We start from the raw sequence: 21,988 nt of genomic DNA, 5'->3' as shown, positions 1-21,988 counted from the left end.
CTCTTGGGGCTTGGTTCATGAATTTTATTGGACAATTTGAGAATATCAAGGGTTGCTGAGAGACATGTTCCGACTTGGGTTCTGACTGACCAGGAAAAGAGCTCCAAAGAGACAGAGACTTTTTCCCCCTAGGTCATTACTGGGCCCAGACATGGTGCTATTCTTACCACCCGCAAAGCAAGCATCAATCAAGCCAGTGGAAGATGCCTTCATCACCACACACCACCCCCCACAAAGAAAGCTCATCAAGTGAAATCAAAGATCGAGAAGATGCTCATTTGTTTTTCTGATTGAGGGGGAGAGTGCATCTGGAGATTATTCCACCAGGTCAGACTGTTAACATAGAGATTCTGAAAAGATAGCATGACAGGATGTGACAAAAAAGGCCTGATTTGTGGCAGACGGAACTGGTTTTCACACCACAACCATGCACCAGCTCCTGAGGTCATCTTAGTGTGCCAGTTTTGGACAAAGCTCAGTGTGCCTCTCTTGCCCCACGCATCTGACTCACCTGACCTCACTCCATGCGACTTGTTTAGTTTTTGTGAATGAAGAGGGTATGAAAGGAAAGAGATGTGACCACGTTGAAGAAGTGAAGAAAAAATACAAGGGAGGTGTCAGCCATGCAAACAGGAGTTTGAAACATTTTTCAAAGAGAGTATCACATATTTGACAAATGTATTAAGTGTAATGGAGAGTACTTTGAAGGTGATAAGGTTGAAAGAAAAATTAAATACATACTTTGAAAAAACAATTCTGTTTTTTAGTGCCCCCTCATATATGTGTATTTTAAATCTGACAATATGTCTTTTGACAGATTCAAATAGGAATATAAGACTCATTTTTCTCTCCTGTTAATAAAATAATTTTAAATATAAATGATGTGTCTAAGTGGTGAGGTATAATTATGCTTATCGGCCCAGACACTAGAACCATCCAAAATTGGGTTAAAAAAATGCAATCCCTATGCCTAACTCTTGCCTCCATTAGTTCTTGCAGAGACAATTCTTTAGGGTACTTTAAAATTTCTGTACACTTTCTGCTGACAGTTTCTGAATGCCTTGTGTCCTGAACAACCTTTTAAAAGACTATTATCAAGTAGCCTGGTAGGGCTGCAAAAGTGTTTCCGACCAGAACGAGTCTGGTAACAAGTGTGGTGACGGGGATAGGATCTCTCTCCAGAGCAAAAGTCATTGTTTCTCCACATTATACAAGATTCTAGTTGCCTAAACCCAATCTTCTCCTATAACATAACCCAATACATGCACAGATATAATTTTACAGTAGTCATGTCATAAGAATGGAATACTGGAAAACAGGTGCAATTTCTGAGCCTCTGCTCCGGAACTTCCTTAAGGGAGCAACAAACTATTTTTCCTCTGTAATCAAGGTCTGATGTATCTTCTGTGCCTTTTGTTCTTAGAAGCTGGTTTGACTCATGGCAACTCTATGGATGAATTGCCTAGTCCTCTGCTGCCCTCCCCATGTTTCCAATGTTTGCGTTCATTGTTGAAATCACTGTGTCAATGATTCTCATTGAGAGTCTATTTTCCAGTGTCCCTCTACTTTACCAACAAATGGCATTCTCTGGTCTCAGACTGGTCTCTCCTGACAGCATATCTAATATAGGTGAAAAAAACCTCATGTACATTTTTGCTGTATATCTTCCAAGACAAAAACTGCACCATTCTGGCAGGGCATGATATATCCAGTACTCTTCACCAACATCACAATTCAAATGCATCAATTCTTCTTTGATATCCCTTATTCATTGACCAGCTCTCTCGTTTATAAGTGGCTTTTGAAAATTCTGTGGCTTGAGCCAGGTGCGTGTCAGTCTGCAAGGTGAACTCTTTGCTTTTGGACACTTTAAAGGGATTGTTGGCAGAAGAATTATCCAATGCACTCTCTTCATCACTTCTTGCCTGCTGTTTCTGAGGAGCTAGATTGTGTATCCTAGTAAAATAAAATCCTTGAACATTTCACTATTTTCCTCCAATTATAATGATATTGCTAGCTGGTACAGCAATAAGGGTTTTTTAAAAATTATTATTGTGGGATAATTCATATCACCATCTTTGATCTTCAGTACTCAATGCTTTAAATGTACTTCACTTCCATAAAGCAAGGCTGTATTGCTGACATATCACAACTTAATAAGTCTTCCTCCCATCGTTGTGCCATGGATTTCTTCATATAGGTCCATTGTTCAGATTTTTTCACAGTTTACAAATTAAGAAGTCTAGTAAGAGGCTACATCTCCAACACACATCTTTTCTGATCTCAAACCACACAGCATGTCCTTGTTCTGTTCACATGACTGCCTCTCAGAGTATGCACGCATTCTCCATGAGCACAATGAAACATTCTGGAATTGCCATTCTTCTCTTTATCCATACTTTGTTATGATCCAAGGACCCCTGGTGGTGTAACATGTTACATGTTGAGCTTTTAACCATAAGCCAGCAGTTCAAATTCACCAGCTGCTCCGCAGGAGAAAGAATGGGTTTTCTGATCCCATGAAGATTTACAGCCTCAGAAACCAACAGGGCCAGCTATACTCTGTCCAAGAGTTTGCCATGAGTCAGAATCAATTCAACAGCAGAGAGCCTAATTGGTTTATTGGTTTTCGGTTGATATGATCTACAGAGTCAAGAAACTCAGTTGAACATCTTTTTGGTATTCGCTGCTTTCAGCTTTGATCCATATAAGATAAGCAATACCATCCATCATCTCAAGTCCTTTTCTGAATAAGGCTGGCATTTATGACGGCTCCTTGTCGATCTGCATCCATTTTGGAATGTGGATGAATGTGCATCTACATCCACTTCTACATCCATTTCTGAATGATTGTCAGCAAAAATGTACTTGCAAGCGATCTTAATAATATTGATGAATAATTTTCAAATTATCGTGAATCCTCTTTCTTTGAAACTGACACAAATACGGATCTCTTCCAGTGGGATGGCTGTGTAGCAGGCATCACAATTGATTCACAAAGCTGAATGACTCTTTCCAGTGTATGCATCTGCTTGTGGATGCTTGCTTGTTCAATAATGTCTACAGGGAAATTTGGACATCTGCTTTCAATACCATCATCTCTTCATTTTGTGTTGCCCACTGACATGGTTCAATGTTAAGCAGTTCTCGTCTGTACCAGACTGTGCATTCTTCACACCTTCTTTTGATGCTTCCTGTCATTCAATGTTTTATTTTTATGTCTTTGCCTCTAAAACCATGACCATTGTTTCCATGTAATGCCAACACTATAGGGCAGAGTAGAATTCCTCCCCAGGGTTTCCAAGACAGTAAATCTTAACAGGAGCAGAAATCCCCATCTTTCACCTACATGGTATTTTGGGGTTCAAATTGCTGACCCTTTGCTAAGCAGCCCATGCCATTAGGGTTCACTTTCTCTCACTGCCACCTGGTTGACTAGGACTCATAATGACCACTTAGGGGCAAGGTAAAGTTTACCTGTGGATTTTTAACACTGTAGTTTTTTTTATCGGCAAATGCTTCTTTTTATTTCAAATACCTGCTTCTTTACAGTCTAAGCTTTCTTTTTTTTTTTTTTGACTTCTTTTTTTTTTAACAATTTATTGGGGCTCATACAATTCTTTTCACAGTTCATACATATACATACATCAATTGTATATAGCACATCTGTACAGTCTTTGCCCTAATCATTTTTTTCTCTTTTCTTTTTTACAGAATTTAAAGGCCTCATAATTTTCCTTCCTAGTTACTGGCGGATTTGAACTACTGACTGTCGTTAGCAGCCCCCTATGCCATGCATAAACCACTATACCACTAGGGGGTTAGTTGAAGTACCCATTATTATTGCAGCATGTGCCTTGAATTTGTCTTCATTTCTTTCAGAATGAGAGATCCTAAGGTGAACTTCAATTTTGGTTTGTAACTCGATGTCTCTGTACATTTTATTATGATACTTTACTGTGACAATCTTCCAGGGAAACCCTTTAAAATAATCTGTCCTGTCATTATTTCTTCCGTTTACTTTAGCTCCTCTTTGTTCAAGATCAAGTTTCAGTCTCTCCCGGCAATCATTTTGCTCATTACTTTGGTTCATGTCTTTCGAATGACCTTTGACTTCCTTTATCTGTGTTGCCCTTTACACAAGCCCACAACTAGTTTGTTCTCCAGTCATTTATGTGCAGGGTACCACAGTGAGACTTGTGATAGTGACTACATTCTGAAGAGTCATTTCTATAAACAAAACCAATATTTTCCAATTTTTCTTTGTTTCCTGTTTACCCATTCTGATCACCAGGAGTGATCAGTGTATATTAACTGCATATTTGACCAATTCAGACTGTAGTTGGTAACGACCTTCAATTTCCTCCTCTGGCATTAGAGGCGCCGGTGCATAAATTTGGGTAATGGCTGTATGAGTGGAGTTTCCTTGTGCATCCATGGACATGATCTGTTCACTGACACACTGCATTTCAGGATAGACTTCAAAACGCTCTTCTTGACATCCTCACTCAATTTCTCATTTTTGGCATATTGAAGCACACGTCTGTCCAATTAAAAAATGACCGATTTCAGTCCATTTCAGCTCACTAAGGCCTAGGATAGTCATCCTGCATTTTGTCTCATGGCTACATTTGTGTTAATTCATGCTTTTGCCATTCCACAGAGCAGCGATTGTTGGATAGACGGACTCCTCTCAGGTTACGGTGTCCTTTTTGGGCAAATGAAGGCCCCAAAGCTTTCCTCCAAGTAAGTCATGGTGTCACTGACCAACGGGACTCATCTCTCTCTGGAAACCAGAGGGCCCCTTTTACAGCATTGGTTCAGACCAGGTTTAGCTGCCATTGATGAGCTTTTCCGCGACCAGTGTGCTCGGGAGCGGAGCAGTAGAGTGCCCAATCTTTCTTCTGACTTGGTCTCAGTCTCCAAGCTCTTCTGAAACATGTCCACCCTGAGTGACCCTGATAGCGTTTGAAATACAAGGGGCATCGTTTCCACCATAACAGCAACACACAACTCACCAAACTACAGCAAACTACCAAGGGAGGGGTGGTGCATAATCTACCGCTACCTGAGCCAGGGTGGCACAAACCAATGCCAACTTAAAGGCAGAGCCAAGGGTGCGCTTCTTTGTAGTTCCTGTCCTTCATTAGATGTGGAACTATGGGCAAATCTTTTTCACTCTAAGATGGTCTATTTTCTATTTTGATGATGAACTTTAAATACAAAGAGCCTTATAGGGCCTGAGCACACTGTAATTGCTCAAAGAAGTACCCGTAGCAGGAATGGAGGCTCGAGTTGCTGGAATCCTCCTGGCAGCAGCAAAGACACCAGTAGGAGCAAAAGCCTGAAGAATGTCAGAATATGGCAGAGAGTTTATATGTGGCTGACGTGTGTGACCTCACGCCATCCTCAGAAAAACATGAAAGATGATTCATTTTTTTTCTCTTAATGGATAAATGAGATAAAGGTGATGCAGAGATTTGGAAGGACTGGTCTGCGAGTCTAAGCTTGAATACGAAATGTCCTGTGAGTAGGTATCAGGAACTAATGTAGGAATTTACAGCCGCAATTTCAGAGGAAACAACAGCATGAGTTACATGTCAGTGGGCAATCCTACATCTCTTTCAGAGAGCAATGATAGAAGAACATGCCAAATATGATATAATTCATTTATCTTTTGTTTAGTAGGAAAATAAACCAAGAAAATAAAAAGATGACAGCGATCTTCACCGATGCCCCCAGAGCTGTCTCTCCATCTACCGTGACCTACACGGTCTTCTTGGAAAGCTTCAGTTCTATGGGAGGAACAAGCACTGAGTGTGTTTCATAAGTATACAATGGCTGAATACAACTCTTACTGTAAATTATGCTCATGTTTCAAACACCTATTTGGCACAAAATCATTTTTCTTTCTTTTTTACCTCTGCAGATGGGAACAGGGAAATCCCACGAGGCGGTATTGATGGAATTGGCTATGCAGGTGAGTTGAGGGTGGCCATCCAGGATATATCCAGTCACACAGCTGTAGCGAATCTTGTCGCCCACGTCAAATCTCGTGCCATATAGCACGCCTTTGGGCGGAACTCCTGGATTTCCACAGGAGCTGCTCTGCAATTCTAAAGAAGAGCGGGGGAGCGGAGAGGGGGAAAGAAGAGGTTATTTTTTAACATCTTTTAATGTTTTATATTACATATATTTTCTATATTTTAACATTTTATATTTAGAAAATTATCTGTAGAAGATGTGTAATCAATTTTGACATGTAAATGAAAGTAGAAAATGCACAATCAATTTTGAGACATATAAACGAAAGTAAGAAAACTGCATTTTATTAAATGTGCATCACAGTCTATTCTTCTGCAAGGTAGTTTAGAATATTGTATAGTATTTAATTCCCTCAAATAAAATGTACTGCCATCCAGTAATTCTGTCTCGTAGAAACTCTGCAGTACAGGTAGAACCTCCTGAAAGGGATTCTGCGACTCTACATCATTTCAGAGCAGAAGTTTCAAGTGTCTCCCACCGAGCTGCTGGTGGATTCAAAGTGCTGACCTTATATTTAGCACCTTCATGCTAGGATGTACAATTCTGTAACATTTATGGGAACAGACTGGCACAACTTTGTCTCAGTGAAGGGCTGGTGGGTTTGAACATCCAGCTTTTCTGTTGTCACTGAGTAACCCAGTGTTTCCTCAGTCAGCGCAACCGGGCCTTCTTAGTCCAATAAATAGTATTATACAGCGGGTCATAGTATTACACAATATTCAGTTCTTGGTTTTCATAATCACACTATGGCTAAAACTATGGACCCAGTTTAACCAACAGAAAATTTGTTGAGAGCAGAATAGTTCTAAAACATGTGACATTGTAGAAATAAATATTTAGTTTTTGCTTATAATATTTAGTTATTTTAGATGACTCAAAACAAGAAAAGCCAGGAATGTTAATGCATATTTATTCAATATAAGTGTTTTCTATACTAACAGAGAATTTCTTTAAGCTTTGGTGGCATTTATGAATATCCCTCAAACTAAAATCAGTAAAATGTTTAAGGTGGCGGTAACTGAGGATGTGTAAGGAGTTCTCCTATGTCCCTTCAGCACTACTTCCCCCAGGAATCTGGCACCGCTTATTTCTACTACAATTGAAAGCACGTCAATCACCTGTGAATTTTGGGTACTTTTTCAAAAGATGCTTTTGAGATGAACAGTAGTTTATTATGTTATACCTAATTTTTTTAAAATTGCAAGTAAATAGATGAGTAATTTATAGACTGTGTGTTTTAATAAGTTTTAACTAAATGAATTGGAATTCAATCCTCTTAATTTATCAGCAACAAAGAAGACTCTTTTAATGAAATAACCACTTGTGGCCTTCAAATCAATCCACTTCTCCTCCCTCAATCCCTTAAAAAATAATTAGGGTCACGACTTCAATTACCATAAAGTGATGTATGTGGAAGAAAAATAATGCCCAAAATTATTTCACAGGAAGGAGTTAGTGGGGTTGAAAAATAAGGAACCAGAAATCTCCAAATAATTGTTTTATTCTGATTTAGTTTTGATTTAAATGAACAAAGAAACATTTCACAGAACAAAAGATCTAAAGCAAAAATTGAAAACAGAGTGAGGCAGTGAAGGAATAATAACCCTGGGTGGAATTTTCATAGGCTAGTTAATCTAATCTCTGTCTTGGGGAGGAAATATACCAAACCATCATACAGATAAGAACTTGGGGTGAAATGAAACTCAAGGAAGATATTTCCAAAGATTCTCAGGAAATTCCTGGCACCACTTGCCCTTGTTTGTCACCTTCATAAAAAAGAGCACCCACCCGCCATCCTATGTAGATTTACTAGCCCATAAAGACAGTTATTAACATGTTTTACATTCACACTGCATGGATCTTGATCGTATAGCCATTGCTCATGGACTCTGTGTTCGCCCTCTCCCAGCCCTTTCATTTGAGACTTCCTTCGAAGCTGTCTATGCCCGTCTTAAAAGGATACATTATTAACTGGCAGAATTATATGCCTCCCCATCCAAAGAAGAACATGCTGATGGAACAATCGCACTTCAGTGCAGATTTTTTGAAAAGTGAATAAAAAGTGTTGTCAATTTGAACCTTAAAATCAAATGAACTTTTTGACTAAGGCATATTTACTGTTTTAAGCAGCAATAGAATTAAAATTCCAAGAGACCATGAGAACTTAATAAATATATATACAATAATTCATCAAATACTATATTAAAATATAATATAAACAAACTTGAAATTAGTTTCTTGACTTAATACTTAAACAATACATCTAAGAAAAATAGATATTTAAGCAAGTGAATGAATTTTCATAGAATTCATTCAATGTACACAGAAAGTGGTCAAACTGTGCTTGCTATCTCAACGCGTGTTTGAAGCAAATAAAAAGGTTTAAAAGCAGATGTGCTAAATAGTCTTTATTTATCTTTTCTTACTAGTGAGTGACATTAATACATTGATTAAACTTTTAGTATATTAACAAATATAATGATAGAAACTTACATATTCTCACTCAATATTTCATAGTGTAAAGAAAACTGTGCACAGGGTGCTAGATAATAATATTTCATATTTTTAAAACTTTGGTGCTGACTTAAGTATTGATCAAGTTGTTTGTAAGTAGCATGAGTTCCATATATAATATTTAAAATCTATTCTTGGAATTGATGCTATGAGATCATGACTGCCGGAAAAGACAGTTAATAGAATTGCAAAGATCACTGAAAAATTAGTCTGAAGGCATTCATTCAAAATTTAAAAGAGATCTAAATATGAACTTCACTTCTCTTTCCACAACAAAAAAATTGAGTCAAATTAAATGGATTTGTTTTATCCTTGAAAAATTTATATTTTATATTTGCTCTTCTCACAGACCTTGTGATTATTAGTAAATAATTAGCAGAAAGCTTTTGGTCAACTAACATTACTCTAAATTTAAAGCATTATTAGTATGTAACTATTCAAAGTATATATTTTTAAATCTAATTGTATGGCAGAATGTAGAATTTAGTGATAATTTCTTGTGTTAGTCAAAAGACAACATGAGGAGAAATTACTTGGTAAGTCATGCAAACTAAATTATTGGTCAAAAACTGGTTATGTGCATCAACTAAGGCAACCGTACTCCCTCTGCTCTTTAAGAGTTCAAAAATTGATTAGTCTAGCATCTTAATTATTGACTTTCATATCACTTCTGTGCCATACTCTGTGTAGGTACTTTGGTATGAATTTTCCCAATTCCTTCCTACCTCATAAAGCACAAAACAAGGTGTATGAAGGTTAGTAAAACAATATCTATTATTTCAAAGGTTCTTGTTCAGATCTGACTATTAAAACAAACAAACTTGCTGCATATTGCTCACTGCATGGAGGCAAGTTTGGCTCCCAGGACCTTATTAAGTAGAATAAAATGTCTCCTGAGAGTTTCTGAGGATGTAATCTTTAAAGGAGCAGCCAACTCATGTTTCTTCCCTCGTTACCAAGACGCCTCCAGTTCATACACGCACAAGCATATTCCAAACAAAACGTGTTTAAACCTGTTCCTGTCATCAGCGGATGGCTGTGAAGAAAGAGGATTATTCTGTCTCCTTCCCAAACGTAAAAACCAAATTCACTCTCCTGCAGTCCTCACCGGCATCCAGTCGAGCTTTCTTTAGGTGTCTTTAAAAAAAATCTAATCAAAAGTGTCTTTCTAGGCTATCCGGGGCAGATAAGTTCAGAAGGTATTGGCAACTGTCTTTCTGTTTTGTTTTCCTTTGGTTTTGGATTTCCAAGGGGCAATACTGATCAACTCTTTCTAAGGACAGAGAGCAATAACAGGGGCTTCTTATAAGAAATTAAAAAAAATCAAGAGCTGACAATATCATTGGTGGAAGAAAATGCCAGGAAAATTTGGGATGAAGAATTTTTGTTATATTTATTTCGATCACAAAAATTTACCAGTTCATTCCTTGAGGGTAGCAAGGGTTGTCCTGTTAGACAAGGTCATGGGAAAGAAAGCAAGACAAGAACAGACAAGACCCTGCAGCATACTGTTTTTCACATTCGGCTGCTAACTAAAAGGTAGCAGTTCAAATCCATCAGCTTCTCCATAAGAGAAATAGGAGACTGTCTGCTCCTTTAAAGATTGAGAGCATCAGAAACCCAAGGGAAAATTCTACTGGGTCCTAAAGGATTGCTATATGTCAGAATAGACAGGACAGCAGTGAATGTCTCTCATATAAATTTCTCAATTACACAGAAAGTAAAACTGGGGCTCAAGTAGAGTAAATGGCTTGCTCAAAGCCACCCAAGTAATAAAACGTAAATCTCTCTAACTTGAAAACGTTGACTAAATGAACAATTCCATGTTGCTGCTTATTCCTGATTAGCAATAAGGACTGCTGATAGTTATTCTACAGTAATTGAGCATCAAGAGTGGACCTTTATCTTGGGATGTCATCTTGCAATAGACAGACATAGACCTGTCCTTGTGGGGTCTATTTCTTGGTTCTCACCAAAGACAATGCATTAATAAATTATTTTAGAATTTAACTATAATACAACAAGCAATAAAAGAAGGGCCCAGGCAGTAATGAAAACATATCATCAAGGAAACTTAATAAGTCTTAGTTAAGAATAGATCTGGAAAGAACTTACCAATAAAATAAACCTTAAATTGAGATCTAATGTGTGACCCAGGGTTAAATTAGATTTTTTAAAAGTAAAATGATGGCTAAGAGTTATGAGGGGGCTTCACAATATCCAGCATAAAATGCAATTAAAAGACAGGGTTTTGTTTTGTTTTGTTTTTAGAAGACACCTCCTATATTGAAGGTTGAAGACTTACGAATTGAAGAACAACAGTAATTATTCAGTTATGATAGAAGGATGAAAACAGGTGTTATAGATGTGATAGAGCAGAACTGTAGAAGGGAAAAATATCTGCTCAAAAACTGATGAAAAGCGGTGACAAAAGATAGGTTGTAGTGACTTCTTTAATAGACACTGGAATATGGGAGGAAACAAAATCTATCATCTATTAAATCCTGTGAGGTTTCTATAAGGAAATAATTGAGATTAAATAATTCAATTGTACTTAAAATGTATACCAATGGAGATTTTCATAAACACGCATATGTGTGCTACTCAAAATTTTTGTAAGTCTAATCAGTAATACAAAGATAATATTTCATATGAATATTTGCGTTAAAGAGGACAGTCAAAATAATTAATTTTCAAATATTAGAGTAAATAAAATAAAATAAGTTATGTATAGACATTTGGATACCTGAATGCCAAATTACTAGTATCACCAATTAGATAACATAAAACAACATATATGCTACTTATATGCCGAGCAAACTCTCAAAGCATGTATAAGTTATTATTAGCTCAATAAGTTGAACCTTTATTATCATCCTAATCCGTTTTGACAGCTGCTATCATGGAGTAATGGCTACATGATGGGCTGCTACCCACAAAGGCAGCAGTTCAAAGCCACCAGCCACTCTGAAGGAGAAAGTTGTCAGGTTCTTCTCCCATAAAGAGCTACCCTCTCAGAAACTCCACAGGGACAGATGAAATCTGGCTTAAGTAGGTCACCCTGAGGTGGTATGTAGTCAGTGGCAGTGAGCTGAGTCGATTTTAAAAGTCAGATATCAAAACATGATATAGTTATGTTTAATCTACTAGATCAAAGAGTTTTACCATATATATCAAATGTTGATTAAATGCTAATAAGCTAGGTTAAATAATTCCTGGTGGTCTAAATAATTGACAGAAAATAATAATTTTGTCAAAGTTACAGTATAATTTGCCTCTCTGAGTCATAAAGGAAATTCTATATGTACTGTCAAAATTGATTTGTATGTAAAATGCATAAAGATCTCATGTAGTTGGCATTAATCCATCTATGCCTTCATTTTGACTGATACCATATATCAAGCATGATGCCAGATGCTAGATATAAAAAGATAGCTTTAATATTGTGCAGTGTAAGAAAATCAAGACAAGTTTAAAAAAATCAAAGGATGTGCAAGAGAGAATAAATTAAAATGCAATTGATTTTCTGAAAGAGGATCTATATATAGGAGAACAGAGATAGTTTTCAACCTTGGAGAAATTCAATAAAACTGCACCAAATAAAAAAGAGGACCTGATGCAAAGGGCTTAAGTGGAGAGCAAATGCTTTGAGAATGATTGGGGCAGGGAATGTATGGATGTGCTTTATACAATTGATGTATGTATATGTATGGATTGTGATAAGAGTTCTATGAGTCCCTAATAAAATGTAAAAAAAGAAAAGAGGAGAAAAAAATGATTAGGACAAGGAATGCACAGATGTGCTTTATACAATTGATGTATGTATATGTATGGACTGTGATAAGAGTTGTATGAGCCCCTAATAAATTATTTAAAAATATAATCATTTGGGAAAATAAATAAGTAAAATAAAAAAACTGCACCAAATAATTGACAAAACAGCAAAATTTATGCAAATAAACCTGCTAAAGCTACCTTGTTTCTTTGAAAATTATTTTCCAATTTGCTGAAAGTTCATGGACAGTTCTGAAAGGCAAACTGTTGGCACATTATCTGGAAAAAAGTATGACCTTGAAAATTCAAACAAAAAATTAGATGAAAGGATAGTGGAAACCAGGACTACAGAATTGTGTAATTACTCAGGCAAAGAGATGAAGCACGATCCTGCTGAGATCAATTAACAATGCTTTAAAACATTGTAAAATGATATGTACTAAGGGAAGTAAAATCAAGTTGTTTGTACTTCTTACAGAAAATTAATCTCAGGGCTTTATTTCCCAGATGATTAACAATAATTTAGGAGAGCACAACACTAAATTGTGCCAAAATGTTTTGCACCTAATATTATTCATCCAGAGATTTCAAGGCATTTTACAAACACACTTTCCCCCCAGCCTTCTTGGTGGCACAGACTGTTTGTCTTTACAGAGGCTGAGCTGTGCTTCATTCATATGGGGTATAAATGATATAGTCAGGGAATTCCCCTGGTATTTTGGTTTGCGTAAACTGTTTTATGTCTATCTTGAAGAACTTATTGCACCCATCATGTCTCCATGGAACTGTCTTTCAGTGTGCATTACTGAATGACGTTTTTATCTTGGAGCCTTTGCTTCCTCACTACGCTCATGAGTAACTCATGAACAGGAGCTTGGATTCATCTCTGTGGATCAATGTACAATATCTGTATTCTATTACTGAGAAGTCAGAGGCTTGCTAATTACAGTTCTTTATCCATTTTATAGAAAAAGAGAAATATATGACTACCACTTAGAGTTTTGTAAATGTTAACATTTCAACATAAAATAATAGTGTGGAACCTGAGAAACAGAACAGAGCTGTGGTCTTATCAAGAATCAGACTTGGGTAATGATGAACAATTGACCACACTGGCAACATGCAATCTTGAAAGGCCCAAGTATTTTAGAGTCAAACTGAGCATATCAGCTGAATAGAGTGAAGAAGTATCCCCAATACCGAATATATAGCTTAATAGTGAACAACAAGGGGCAATTATTAGGTATATAATTTTGATCTGTCAAAAGCAATGAATTTGATCCAAAGTTTAAATGGCTGTGCTCACTTTTGCAAAGTAATTTTTGCGATAAAAATAACCTTTTTTTCCCTTTTCTTTTGGTAAGCTATCAATGTATAAGATAGCTAGTAGAAAATTCATGGGATTTCAAAAATATAATCTTTATTGTGATCATTTGCACCTATCTGCTGCAAAGCTGTCAGATTAGTATCAATGAAAAATAACTGAAAATATAGAAAGGAGGTCTACTGACAGTTTTCCTTACTTTATAGTTTCTAAAAATGGAATTATGTTGCATGTGGTATGGAGGTAGCATTTAATAGTTTGATTAATAGAAAAAATGAGTGGATCATCCTCTCCTTATGACAGAATTGGGACAAATATCTATATTAAGACTTATAGATAAAAAGTAATTTAAGTCTTTAAAATATATGCTAAACTAATTGTGGATAATTTACTAGGTTATTTTTCATCCTATATGAGCCATGGGAGATGAAAACTTATTTCAACAATTAGTCCTTTATCAAGAAATCACTAAAGTCTGAGACATTAGGGCCAAAGTCATTTGGTACACTTGTTTCTGTTATTGAGAAACTTACAAGTCAATTTGAAAACTAAAACATATATAGCGTGACCTTTTGGCAGTTAAATATTAAAGCTGATTTCATGAATTGAAAATATAAAAGCATACTTATTGTTTATTATATATTTGTTCAAAAGGAAGAATAAGTACTGTATCAAATAAGTTAGGTAGGCCAGAAAAAGGACTATACCAAACAGGACAGCAAGCAAAACAGGTCATTATAAGTGGAATATCATACACATGAAACGTAAAGAAGCATGCGAGGGCTCTCATTGAGAGGGGCTTTACATTAACTGGATCAGAGAAAGTGCTACAGTGCTCCTGCCATGTTCCCCACAATTAAATTTATAAAAGAAGATAGTTTATTTGCTTCTTTGTGACAGTCTGACAAATCAAAGGTAGTTTTAACACCCCATTTCCAGCATTGATATTTATTCAGTTCCAGAAATAAAAGCAATTTTTTAAATGTACAAATAAATCAATATAGTCTCTAGGAACAAATTATAAACTGTGCTTCTTAAATGATACAGAATCATCCCATTATGTTAAGGGGACCACTACTCGGCGTTCACTAGAGGACATAAGTGTACTTGGAGTCGCCACCAAGGAGAGAGAAGCCACGTTCTCTCCCAGAGAGACTTGCAGTCTCCGGAGCCCACAGAGGCAGTTCTGCTCTGCTCCGTAGGGTCGCTATGATTCAGAATTAGCGTTGTTTTTCCTTTTTTTTTTTTTTTCTCTTATTGGTTTGTTTGGGGGATGTAAATGATATTGGGCAAGAGTGACCTGGAACTATAACTTAGAAATAAAAAAAGAGAAAAAGGCAATTACTATGAATGGTGTCTTACAAATACTGGAAACCGCTGCTGTGAAATCACAATATTAGGAGTGAAATCGACAGAATGTGCAAGGAAATACTCCATGCTTCCACCCCAAACTGAGGCACCTCTCATTGTGAAAGCTTAGTGAATATCCACTACACGGGAGTCTTAGGGATATGCCTTAGTTTATGGTCCTGTTTTTTAATTGAATAAGATGAAATGAAGGGTTATAGACTTTATCCTATCATGCTAGCTAATATTTAGATTTCCCCTCCTATAATCTATTTTAGAGTTTATAGGTGAATCCCCTCAGAATACGAAGCACAATCCTACCAACTTTACCTAGAGAAGAAATCCCAACTGTTTATCTGATGAACAAGGCACACCACCCCCACACTCTGTCTGTACTTTGCCAAAATCTAAATTGGCCTATGTACATGCCATCCACAAAAACCTCACTGTCACTGAATCAGTTCATACCTTATGGGAAAAAGTACACAACTCCTGTGGGGTTCCGAGGCTGTAAGATTTTTTGGGCAGAGAAAGCGTCAGTTTTCTGCAAAGGAGTAGTTGATCCCTGACCTTGCAGACATCAGCCAAAATCATAAGCCCTGAGTCCGTCGGGACTCCTCATTCGTAAGCTGTATCTCAGTTGAATAATCACTGACCTCAACCACTTCATGGATTTCTATACCGTTTTGAAATATCTCATATCTCCATTCTGCCTATCCAGATCCCTATTCATGATGCAAATCATCCTGGTCCATCCAGCCCCAATGGCGATATTCCTGCTGCGAGCAGTCCATGCACAGAGAATGCCCAATAACCAGCTCCAACAGGAGACTCGATATCTCTCATGGACCCAAAGCAAAACAGGAGACAACACTGGAGACACAGTGTGGGAATTGCGCCCAATCGGACCCCACCATACTGAGGAAAACACTAAGGTCGTGCAACAGAGCAGCAAGGGGAGCAAAGCAATGAAGTCCCTGAGGTATACCAAAAATAGACTTTGGGGCCAGGCTGTGGCACCCCATCAATCTTGACCAGAAAACACTCATAAAGTTCAATAAACAGACCTGGAACTATTTATAGGCTTTTCTTTTTGTTGTTGTTTTCTTTCTTTTATGTTTTGTTTATCTTTGTCCTGTTTTTATGCTTATCATTGTCTCTGCATGTCTGTCTAGATAAAATAGGCAGGATAAATAATCCAGAGGAGAAAACAACAGGAATAATGGTTCCAAGAGGACACGGGAGATGGGGAGGTGGGGGAAAAAAGGGGTGACGGAAAACCCAGGAACAAGGGAACAACAAGTGAACTAAACTCGATGGCCAGGAGGGTGTAGGATACCCGGTGGTGCTTGATCAAGGGCAATGTAACCCATAGGATTTACTGAAATCCAATGAAGGCTGAACATGAAAGTGGGACAACAGGAAAGTAAAAGGAAATAGAGGAATGAACTAAGTGGCAAAGAACACTTATAGAGGTCTAAATACAAGTGTGTACATATGTATATATATATATGTAGGATATACATAATGGATAAATAAATATATATATATATATATATATATATATATATATATAATGGTGGGGAAATAGATCTATGCATATATTTATAAGTTAAGTATTAAGGCAGCAGATGGACATTGGGCCTTTTAAACTTTTTTTATCATGAATTATGTGAAGGTTTACAGAGCAGATCCTCAATTTTACCTTCAGCAATGCATATAAATTTGATTTCATGTCATTCACTAGATTCTTTTGAATATTCCATCACTTATCCCATTCCTGCTCTATTTTTACTATTTTTATCCCTCCTTACATAACCCTCTTGAACTCTGTACTGGGGTAAATGCTGTACTTTTGATTTCAAATGGTGACTATTCTAAGGTGTGCATCACTCCCTGAATATACTTGCCTAGACTGTGGCTGGAATATGAAGTCCAGGGGTACGTGGGGGCAGTGCATGATTTAATGTGGTTCTTAGAGCCAGAGCCGCAAACTCCCTCCAAAAGGGCCTTTTCCTGCTTTGGTTGGGAGATGAGACTCAGGATTCGCCAGTAAGTACCTGTGAGCAGGATTCCCTGGAATGCTGTCCTGCTCTATATAAAGCAAGCACTTTGAGGCTCAGGAGAGAGATCTCATGGCCAGCAGGAGCCAGGGGTGCAGCCTGTCCTCTGGGCCTGATAGCTCCATTCTGGGAAACTCCTGGATCCAGAAGACAGCTGTGACATCAAAGGAAGGGCAGCACCGCCAGAGCCAGAGTATGGAACAGATGGGAGGATTTCCCAATCCATGGAACGAGTAGAGTACTTTTGTGCTGCAGGTTGGCTTACTGAGTAGGGTGCCCCTGGGCACTTACTTGGAAATTTCTACTTGCTGACCCACTGAAGTGGAGCTGAGGGTACTTGGGATGAGACAAGAATGGGGTGTCCCTTGCACTGAATTTGGGGAGCAGGGGTTGCTGACCCATGGAGCTTGGACTGAATGCCTTCAGGTTGGGGCTGCCAGTAGAGCGGTGGGTCCCTTTGGGCATTTATTAGCAGAGCGGAGAGCACTGTGTAGCATGTCCTGGGAAAGCTTCTGAGCACTTTTCAGTGGTGGTATAACTTTCTCACTTCCATGACAAACTATTTTATCATGAGCTTTCTCTGTGAGTTCTGAATAGTCATTGGAATGGAAATTAGAACCCAGAGAGGTAGAGGAGAGCACATCATATGGGTGAATTCATCTCCAGATCTGAAGGGTCATCAGAGGCCATGTTGTTGTTAGATGTCCTCAAACCCAACCCAGAGTGCAATACTGCACGGTCCAATGTCAACCTCATCATTGTTCTCAGGCGTGGCCGGTGAATTCAGCAGCAGTGCAAATCTATCTTGTCGAGGGCCTTCCCCTCGTTCATTACCTGTCTGGTGAGAACCACGAAAACAAGCAAAGGCACTGCCATGGAGGCAGTGTCAGCTCATGGGGACCCCGCAGGCCGTAGGCTTGTGTAACTACTCTGTGCCTTAGTGATGTCTGACTATTATCAAGGCAGATATTTTGTTTGAATCTAAAAGAAATGTTTAAACCCCAACCAATGTCTAAACCGCAAACACTCCCATTCAGACATACTAGGTTCCCACTGATCTTTAATGAGTTAAGGAATTATCTTCATTGGAAGAAGTATTAGCCAGGATCTTGTGAGAGGTTGACATTATTTCAAATTTCCTTAGGAATTCAACCTCCACAATGACAAAATGCTGAGTGCCTTAACAAAGAAAATGTAAGACACTGCCCATGTGAGGGAAGTTTAAGAACTGAGATGAAACCCGGCATCTTGTTTCCTAAATTACTGAAATAAAATGATTGGGTAAGGCACCAAGGATGTGCTCAACTTTTCCTTCGTAAAAGGAAGACTTTAAAAGTGTATGGAAAATCTAGACCAAACCATGAGGTTTATTCCAATTGATTTATAATTTTGCAATAGTTTGAGGCAGAAAATATAATTAAAATATCTCTGGAAATAAAGTCAGATAAACCTGGCCTTGAATCTTACTGCAGCCATTAAGTAGCATGTGGCAATGAAATCGTGGATGTTTCAATTACTTCTGGGTGTCACGTGTAATACCAAAACTTTTTCAAGGTTATAGAAGCAACTTAATAAGCTTCAAATAGGATTTGAACTAAGTTGCTTGATCTCACCACATTAAAACATTCACTTCACGATCACTTATTTCATACTAGAAATATGAGTATTTGTGCAAGGAGGCACTCTCCTTAGAATATATATATATATTATATATAATATATATTGTATATATTATATTCCATATATTATATGTATATAATATACATATTCCAAGATATATGTAATCAGGATTTCACTAAGTATGTCTTGTTTTACTCCATTCAATCCACATCATATTTAACAATGCAAAAGTTTCCTAACCATACATTTACAATGTCATTCAGCTAATTTATCATAACTGAGATATTAACATTTAGAATTTATTTTTCCTTTTCAAGCAATGACACCAACTAAGAATGCTAACTAGCGTTGTTACTGGTTCTAGCTCATAATATAGTGTAATAGAAATTGCTTCACCAGAACTGTGAAAAACTAATTGAAACCAATTACGACAATTATCTTGCTGTTCAAGCACCCTCCTTCCATACTGACAGACTGCAGAAAATTTCCCCTGATGTGACCTACCCAATTGCATTTCAGGCCTTATTCAGTGAGCATGCATACCTCTGATTAGAATTAATCGGGAGTTATGCATGGATTGAGTGAGGACCTGAGTTATTAGGATTGTAAAATGAATATTAGTGAGAATTAAGTATCATCGGACCTTCTTATTTTAATTAAGTACCCCAAACACTTTTAATCAAGCATATAATTAAATTTGAGAGGAAATGCATTGTGTGCTAATTGCCATTGATTATTAATAATATGATTATTTATGCATGCAAACTCTATAATGGCACATATCTCCAAACAATTTCTGAATGACAATAACTGAGGTGTGCATAATGAAACCATTACGGAAATGGAATCTGGTAATAGATGTCAGACAGGGGTAAAAAAGCCATCTCAGTCTCAAAACTCTATTTTGCTTAACTTTTTGCTATGAAAAATAAAGCAAATCACATGAACTCATACAAGAATTATATTCTTCAGCTTTTTTCAATAATGTTCTTGTTTTCTGGAACATTATGTATTAGGGAATATTTCATTGAAGCATAAGGAATTCATGAGCACTAGCATACATAATTAACTCAGCATTTTAGCTTTTAAAAACAGTGCTTCTCCTTTGATATTGCCATTCATAAGTATTTGAAAATGATGTTTGCTGTATGATACCTATTCTTTCAACTTTCACGTATGTGTCATTTCACATATTAGTCTCCAGTTCTCATTTTATAGAACAACTATCTTTTTATGCACAGGCCAGGTATGGTGGGTGCAACAATTCAAAATGTTCTCCTTTCTCATGATGCTTCTGAAGGCCTCTTCACAACAGATGATAAGGCAGGATGAAGAAATGTGGGATACGTTTTGTAGAGGGGGTCTCACTGAGATGCTGAAATTGTAGTAATGATCTAACTTAAGGAGCCATGGGCAATAACAATACAGATATGCGGTGGCTGGAAAGGCATTCCAGAAAGAAAAAGAGAGAGAAAGAACTGCAACTATCTAGGAATATAAAAGGTCTGAAGTGTTCATTTTATGGCACATGTTAAATTGAAAATGGGGTGAATTAAAGAGAAAACTGGTAGAAGAAGAGGAGATAAAATGATGTCCACTGGTATAATATTTCAAAGTTATTGCCAGTGTCTTACTGTAGATATGAATGGGGGAGGGGGAAGCCATATCTGAGCTTCAAGCAGAAGATACCACTTTTCTGAATTCCACATCATTGTCTTTCTTTTTTACATGTACATGCTAGTAACTACATGAGAATTGATACTTAAGGGATTATCATTAATGTAAAAAATGTCTTCACTCTACTCTCACACTCCATCACAATTCAAATGGTTATGGAATTCTAGCATAGAGGTGTTTGACCTTAGGATTTAGAAGGTCAGATTCTGTGCCAGTGTCAATGCTTGGAAGACTAACATCATCCTAAATTCTGACTCTCTGAATTAGAACTTATTTTTCCTTCTGACTTTTTGCTGAAAATCTGTATATTTTCTCAATGATAATACTGATCAGGTTAAAAGCAAAAGATATGGTACCTGCCTGCATATGTTTTGTCCTCTTCCTGATTATTAATGGGATATTAAGCCCTATCTCAGTTTTTATCAAGGACTGCACCCCCTTCTTAGGGCTTCCCAGTGACACCCAGTGACACCACTTCATGATTCCCATGGACATTCTGCACATAAAGTTAATTCAGTGTTGGACTACATCTAGAGTGATTGAATGGCATAAGTTACCATTTATTAGGGTGTAACCTCAGGAGTCATAGCCTTCACAATCATAAGAGCTTTGGAGGAAAGGGTCTCCAAATCACCTTTGTGTGATCATAAAAATGTAAGCATTTCTATGTCCATTAACATTTTATCTTTTGAGTAGGATCTTCAGGTAACATACCAGGATACCAGTCTGAATTTTAATTTCATATAAACAAGAAATGGTTCCATATTAATTTATTTAATATAAGTAGATTTCAAAGTAAAGAGGCCATTGGTAGGAATAATGTGCACCCCAACTAAACAATTTGATTTTATTGGCCATATCCACTGGGTCGGCAGCAATGAGGCAGACTAGCAACAAGATGGACTGAAGCAATGGTTGCAACATTGGACTCAAATAGAGCATCCATTGTGATGAGAACGCAGGACCAGGCAGGGCTTCCTTTAAGGGTACATAAGGATGCTCTTAACAATGGTCTGAGGGTACCTAACAGCAACAGGATGTGCATGGGAAAGGTGAACAGTGTGTATGGAAGACCAGAGAAGAATGGATGCATTGGAAATGTGATGTTGGAGAAGAAGTTGAATGCCCATGGACTGCCAAAAGAACACATGTATCTTGGAGAAAGTAAAGTCAGGATGCTCTTCAGCACTGACGATGGCAAGACTTCACTGCGCTGATTTGGATGTGTTAGCAGGAGAGACAGGTCTCTGGAAAGGGTATCACGCTTGATAAATTTGAGGGTCAGAGAAAAGAGGAAGACAACGGTAGCATCCCTGATGAATGGGAGCTGACACAATAGACCCCAAAGTACCCACAACATCATCTGGGACTTTGTGTCAGTTTCCTGTACATTTCTTGGTTAAATCTGGCCACAACAATTTTGGGGACCATATAAGCACTTCTCATAAATAAAAGACAAACAGTCCCTTTTGCACAATAAATTGAATTGCCCATAATTATGAAGAGAAGCTCAGCTGATTAAAAAATGTTAAATATATAGAGAGGGGTTTTATACTGGTTTTCAGCTCTTGATTTACGTTTGGTACGCAGGTCATGACGCATCTGTATTTATCAAAGATCAGTT

The 21,988-nt window shown here is 37.4% G+C and overlaps 1 protein-coding gene across 3 annotated transcripts in view; it reads right to left on the bottom strand.

The window, feature by feature from the left end:
- Window positions 1-21,988, bottom strand: part of CSMD3 (CUB and Sushi multiple domains 3) — a 1,306,760-nt gene that overhangs the window by 1,006,897 nt on the left and 277,875 nt on the right. For all 3 annotated transcript variants that reach the window (XM_075550585.1, XM_075550586.1, XM_075550587.1), the window contains exon 4: window positions 5,922-6,116. In XM_075550585.1, coding sequence (XP_075406700.1) covers window positions 5,922-6,116 — 195 coding nt within the window. The remainder of the gene's footprint in view (window positions 1-5,921; window positions 6,117-21,988) is intronic.

This window comes from Tenrec ecaudatus, chromosome 5, assembly GCF_050624435.1.
Source record: "Tenrec ecaudatus isolate mTenEca1 chromosome 5, mTenEca1.hap1, whole genome shotgun sequence".
Lineage (NCBI taxonomy): Eukaryota > Metazoa > Chordata > Mammalia > Afrosoricida > Tenrecidae > Tenrec > Tenrec ecaudatus.
The sequence above is the reverse complement of the archived record's forward strand: the minus strand, read 5'-3'. Positions and strand labels throughout refer to the sequence as shown.